Genomic DNA, 5,835 nt, shown 5'->3' on the forward strand with positions numbered 1-5,835 from the left:
CAATCCCGCAGGGAATCATTCTGCAGAGCTGCAGTCCTGCAGGGAATCATTCTGCAGAGCTGCAATCCTGCAGGGAATTATTCTGCAGAGCTGCAATCCCGCAGGGAATCGTTCTGCAGAGCTGCAATCCTGCAGGGAATTATTGTGCAGAGCTCCAATCCCGCAGGGAATCGTTCTGCAGAGCTCCAATCCTTCAGGGAATCATTCTGCAGAGCTCCAATCCCGCAGGGAATCATTCTGCAGAGCTCCAACCCTGCCCATTGTGAGGCTCCTCTCTGCCCCATCCATGCAGCGGCCAGCGCGTTGGGACCTTCCCAGGGCAAGGAAACGGAGCCGCAGGGCCCTCTGAGCAAAGCTGGGATTCCCTCTTCCTGGCAATGTGCAAAGGGGAATATTGCTTAAATTACTCCTTTTTATTCCTTCGTTTATGTGCAAGATGTCCCAGCGATGATCTCTCCGCCACCTGAGCTGCTGCCGGAGACCTGTATTTACCAGGACCATGTTTTTACAGCAGGGATTTGCTGGTTCTTCCATTCCCGAAGGAGCTCTCCCTCGGTTTCATTCCTCAGCTTTTCTATCCACCTTTTTAACCGTTTCTTACTCCTGCCCACGAGCCTGAACACCTTATCTCCTGCAAAAGAAAGAACATCTTGTGTGGAAACTGCCTCCAGCAGGTGAAATGCAACCAGAATCACTTTTGTCTGCAGCACAGTGATGCAGCCTAGTGGATACAGAGGTGTTTCAATGTATAATAATGATATATGCACTATATATGTGTAATATACTTTGCTGAATGTAAATGACCGTGCAAAAAGCTCCTTCCAAGGAGAAATACCTGTCCAAGGGCTGTCGCCTGCCTGCAGCTCTGGGTATAGCTTAGAGGCAGAGAGAATAGGCTGAGCTCCCTGGCCTAGGTCATCTCAAAGGGACAACGAGGTGGCCAAAAGGACGGGTTTGATCTTGGAACCTGTTAAACACCTGGTGACAGCACAGGGAGGGAGACTCTCCAAGACGAATTTGCAGTTAAAGAGCAATATTTTCCAAAACGAGCATCTCCGCGAGCAGGGAACTTAATTCTAAAGCAAGCCGGGACCTAATGTTATGGCTTTGGGGCGAGGGCTGTGATTCCAGGTGTGCAGCGTGATGAAAGCCAGTGGCTCCCCGTTTAAGCCAAGCCAGTGGCTCCCCGTTTAAGCCAAGCCAGTGGCTCCCCGTTTAAGCCAAGCCAGTGGCTCCCTGTTTAAGCCATTATGTGCGACATGTGTCTAAGCCCTGCGTGCCAGCCCGTCGGTGCTGCAGAAGAGCTGCAAGGCGCAAGGTCCCTGCCGTGCACGGCCCCTTTGCTGCCCTGGAGCACCCGGTTTATGGGTGGCCCTGAGCAGGGTCCTGCACTCGTGTGCATCACTCCAAGGGCACCAAACTGGGGGCACCCAGAGCAGAGCTGCGTCCTGCCCGCCCCGAGCTGGGCACCCTGGCTCCTGTTTAAGGGAGAACGGCCGGGAAGGACCCGGCTTCTCCTAGACACTGAAGTGGAAGCTCTCATGGAAAGCTGGGAACCTCGCAGCTGGTTTCCATCTCAAGCAAGATGATGGGATAAGGTGTTCAGCAAGCACCTGTGTCACCAATGGCAAGCAGGGATTGCCACGGGCCGGCCATTAATCTAGCATGTCAAACGGTCGCATCGACTTAATGCTTCTCCCGCATCAAACGGGCACGACGGGGAGCGCAGCCACGGGGGTGGCAGGGGCACGCGGACACGCGGTTCCTCGGTCCATCCCAACCTCATTCAACGTCTCTCCCGTCTTCTCTCCGCAGCTCCGGCCTTGGGCAGCACCGTTCGCCAGCGCCTGGTGGACCCCCAACACGCGCACGGATCTCAGAGGTTGGTAGAGGGTTCCGCGCCAGGCCACCCCGAGGCGGGCCAGGCCGCCCGCTTCCTGGCGGGCAGAGTCTCCCTCCGGCGAATGCACAGCCTCACGTCCGGACAGTCTTTCAGTTCCGACCTTCACGGAACCAGCCCTTCACCTGCCGCCTCCGCCACCTCTTCCGCTCCTTGCTCCTCATCCGCCGCCACCGCATCTGCTCCTGCTTGCCATGTCCACCCTCTCTGTTACCATCACACCACCTCCTCTTATCTCCTTCAGATGGACTCCACCCCCGACCTGCCCCCTCCTGATGTCACCTCTGGGATCCGCTGTCGCACTGAGAGCTTTGGGTATATTATCGCTCTTTCTTTTCTAGCCCCTTCTTGCCGTGTCTCACAACTGCTGCTTGCCCGGGTGTCCTTTCTCGTAGGTTCCTTGTGCCCTTTGGGGCCTTCGTTTCATGATTTGCCCACCTTTTGTTTCCATAACGTCTCTCTCGTGCGAGGAGACCCTCTGGGGAACCCTCCATGGTCCATATCCCACCTCTCAGGGGAGGGATAACGCAAGGAGATGGCGATGGTGGAACTTGTCGTTTCCAGCTCCTGGCTTTCATTGGCTTCCTGGTGGAAGCAAAGAGAGCTTCCTTGCGGTAGTATCAGGCACAGAGAGCCATGGCTCCTTGGAGACCTGCTCCGAAGGGGCTCCGAGGACCTCCTTGGGTCCTCCTGAGGACCTCCGCGTCTCCGGGTGGCTCCTTTCCTCCCTCCGATGGCACCAATGGGAACGGGACCGCGCGAGCCCGCCTGGGCTGGGACCCTGGTGCACAGGGGACCCACCTCGTGCCCGGGGTGAAGCAGGGAGCAGCAGCAGGACTTGGGTGGCAGCGCAGGCGTCGGGCGCCCTCGCTCTGTGACCTCGGCCAAGTCTCTTCATCCCCTCTTTTTCTCCTTTGTGAAGTAAAATAGTCCCTATCCTTGGCATTAGGGAACAGTCTTATGAGGAAATAGCAGAATCCCAGGATGGTTGAGGTTGGGAGGGACCTCTGGAGATCATCTAGTCCAGCAAACCTGCTCCAGCAGGGACACCCATGACATAGGGTGGCATCCAGGTGGGTTTTGAAGACCTCCAGAGAAGGAAACTCCATAACCACCGTGGGCAACTTGTGCCAGGGCTCTGTCACCCTCACGCCAGGTTCCTCCTCACAGATCTCCGTGAGGAACGAGGTAGGACCAACGTCCTTCCATGCTTATTCACCCAGGCAGGAGAACGTCCCGGTCACTCCATGTCCATCCGTGCTGCCGTGTTGCTCCATCCTCCCCTTTCCTCGCAGGTGCTTCTCCTCCTAGTCGTAGGCGCCGCCGCCGCCGGCCTCGTCCGGTGCCGTCCCCGCCGCCGGCTCCGTGGCTCCCGTCCACGCGCCGCCCTCTGTGTCCCGAAGCGGGTCCGCTCCAGAGCGGCCCAAAATTCACTGCCCGTGGCGAAAGAATTCAGTGTCTGTAGTGAAAAAAATTCACTGTCTGTGGTGAAAAAATTGACTGTTTGTGGTGAAAGAATTCACTGCCCATGGTGAAAAAATTCACTGCCTATTGTGAAAAAATTCACTGCCCGTGGTGAAAAAATTTGCTGCCTATGGTGAAAAAATTTACTGTTTATGGTGAAAAAATTCACTGCCCATGGTGAAAGAATTCACCGTCTATGGTGAAAATATTCATTGCCTATGGTGAAAAAATTCACTGTCTATGCTGAAAAAATTCACTGTCTATGGTGAAAAAATTCATTGCCCATGGTGAAAAAATTCACTGTCTGTGGTGAAAAAATTGACTGTCTATGGTAAGAAAATTCACTGTCTATGGTGAAAAAATTCACCGTTTATGGTGAAAAAAATCACTGTCTATGGTGAAAGAATTCACTGCCTATGGTTCCTACCAGCCAATTAAAGCATAGCACCAGGCCTAAGTTAATAATGCTCGGTTTTAGGCCGATGAGAAGCAGCACCATTAAAAATCACCTGAATTGGCGCTGCTTTAAACTGGGGCTCTCCTAATCTGACACCCAGAGGCTGCGGGTGCTGCTGCTGGGTGCCCGGCACCCCTGTTTGCACCCAGCCCCGTGGCTCCGGGGGAAGCGGAGGGTGCCAAGGGGACGGCCCTGCCCCAGCTGGGCCCTCTGCCCACTTAAGGGTTAAGCTCGGCTTAACTGCTGACCCAAGGGGACCTGCCCCAGCTGGGCCCTCTGCCCACTTAAGAGTTAAGCTTGGCTTAACTGCCGACCCAAGGGGATGGCCCTGCCCCAGCTGGGCCCTCTGCCCACTTAAGGAGCCACCCCAAAACCCAGGCTCTTTCATTCCCTATTCATCCCAGAAAATAGAAGTGAAGAATTGAGTGCCCAAACGTGGTTTGTTGGGTTCTGGTTTTTGGTAAGCCACATGTTGAGCCTTGCAAATCCTGCCCATCCCAGGCAGGATCCTGCTCTTCCCTTCTCCTCCACGGAACCCCGGAGCCCTTTGAGTGCCTCCCCAGAGCCTCCTGGAGGACATGGGACCCGCTGGCGTTTTGGAGGCCACCGGGGTGCGGAGGCCGCCAGGGTTCAGAGGCCGCCAGGTTTCGGAGGCTGCAGGGATTTTGGAGGCCGCCGGGGTTTCAGAGGCCACCGGGGTGCGGAGGTCGCTGGGGTTTCGGAGGCTGCCAGGGTATGAAGGCCGCCGGGGTGCGGAGGCTGCCGGAGTTTTGGAGGCCGCCGGGGTTTTGGAGGCTGCCAGGGTTTCAGAGGGCACCGGGGGTTCAGAGGACGCAGGGGATTTGGAGGCCACCGGGTTTTGGAGGCTGCCAGGGGTTCAGAGGCCACCGGGGTTCCGGAGGCCACCGGGATTCTGCAGCCCGCCGGGTGGTTCAGAGGCCACTGGGTGGTTCGGAGGCCGCCGGAGTTTGGAGGCCACCGGGGTTCGGAGGCAGCTGGGGTTTTGGAGGCCGCCGGGGGTCTGGAGGCCGCTGGACGTTCAGCGGCTGCCAGGGGTGCGGAGGCCGCCGGAGGTTCGGAGGCCGTCGGAGTTCAGAGGCCGCCGGGGTGTGGAGGCTGCCAGGGTTTCAGAGGCCGCCGGGGCTTCGGAGGCCGCCGGGGTGTGGAGGCTGCCGGAGTGCGGAGGCCACCGGGGTTTGAGAGGCCGCCAGGGTTTTGGAGACTGCTGGGGTGTGGAGGCCCCCGGGGTTTCAGAGTCCACCGGGGTGCGGAGGCTGCCGAGATTCGGAGGCCGCTGAGGGTTCGGAGGCCGCCAGGTGGTTCGGAGGCCGCCGGGGTTCAGAGGCCACCGGGGTTTGGAGGCCACCAGGGTGTGGAGGCCACCAGGATTCCGGAGGCCGCTGGGATCCAGAGGCCGCCCGGATTTCGGAGGCCTGTGTCCCCTCTCCCAGCACCCTCACCGCTTTGCCCTCCGCTTGTGTCCCCACGCCGCGCACCATTGCCACGGGCAGCCGGGAAGCGCAGGCTCCGGGGGGCGGGAATACTGTCCCGGCGCTCCCACGGGCGGAATTCTGTCCTGGCGCTCCCACTGGCGGGAATGCTGTCCTGGTGCCAACCCCCCATGCCGTGCTCAGGAATGCGGCACCGGGCGCCCGCGGCAGCGTCTGCTCTTGAGGAATTTACTGCTGATTTACAGCTTGATAGAGTGCCGATCAAAGGGAATTATCTCAGGGAATTGCCGAGGTTGGCACGGCCGGCTGGGGATCACGCAGGGGCACCTCGGGCATGGAGCGCCGGGTTTGGAGCATCGACAGGGAAGGAGATTCCAGCAGCTCGGTGTTGCATCCGCTGCCTTTCTCTGCATCCCATGGGAAGCGCGTCCCGCTTCTCCTGGGGATCCTGGAGGTGCCTCTGGAAAGGCGTCTCCCTGGAGAAGGGCCGGGTGAAGCGAGGAGGGATGTGGCGGGTGTCCCCTGCTCCCGGTGACGTAGCCGTGACCAAGGGGGACCCTACG

At 58.6% G+C, this 5,835-nt stretch overlaps 1 protein-coding gene across 1 annotated transcript in view; it reads left to right on the forward strand.

Annotated features, from left to right (window-relative positions):
* The window catches only part of STIM1 (stromal interaction molecule 1), a 61,044-nt gene that overhangs the window by 50,141 nt on the left and 5,068 nt on the right, over positions 1–5,835 (forward strand). The window contains exon 12 of the mRNA XM_026048018.1: positions 1,816–2,215. Within this exon, the coding sequence (XP_025903803.1) occupies positions 1,816–2,215 (400 nt within the window). The remainder of the gene's footprint in view (positions 1–1,815; positions 2,216–5,835) is intronic.

Source organism: Nothoprocta perdicaria, unplaced genomic scaffold, assembly GCF_003342845.1.
Source record: "Nothoprocta perdicaria isolate Ctin4 unplaced genomic scaffold, notPer1 scaffold_504, whole genome shotgun sequence".
Taxonomy (NCBI): Eukaryota; Metazoa; Chordata; class Aves; order Tinamiformes; family Tinamidae; genus Nothoprocta; species Nothoprocta perdicaria.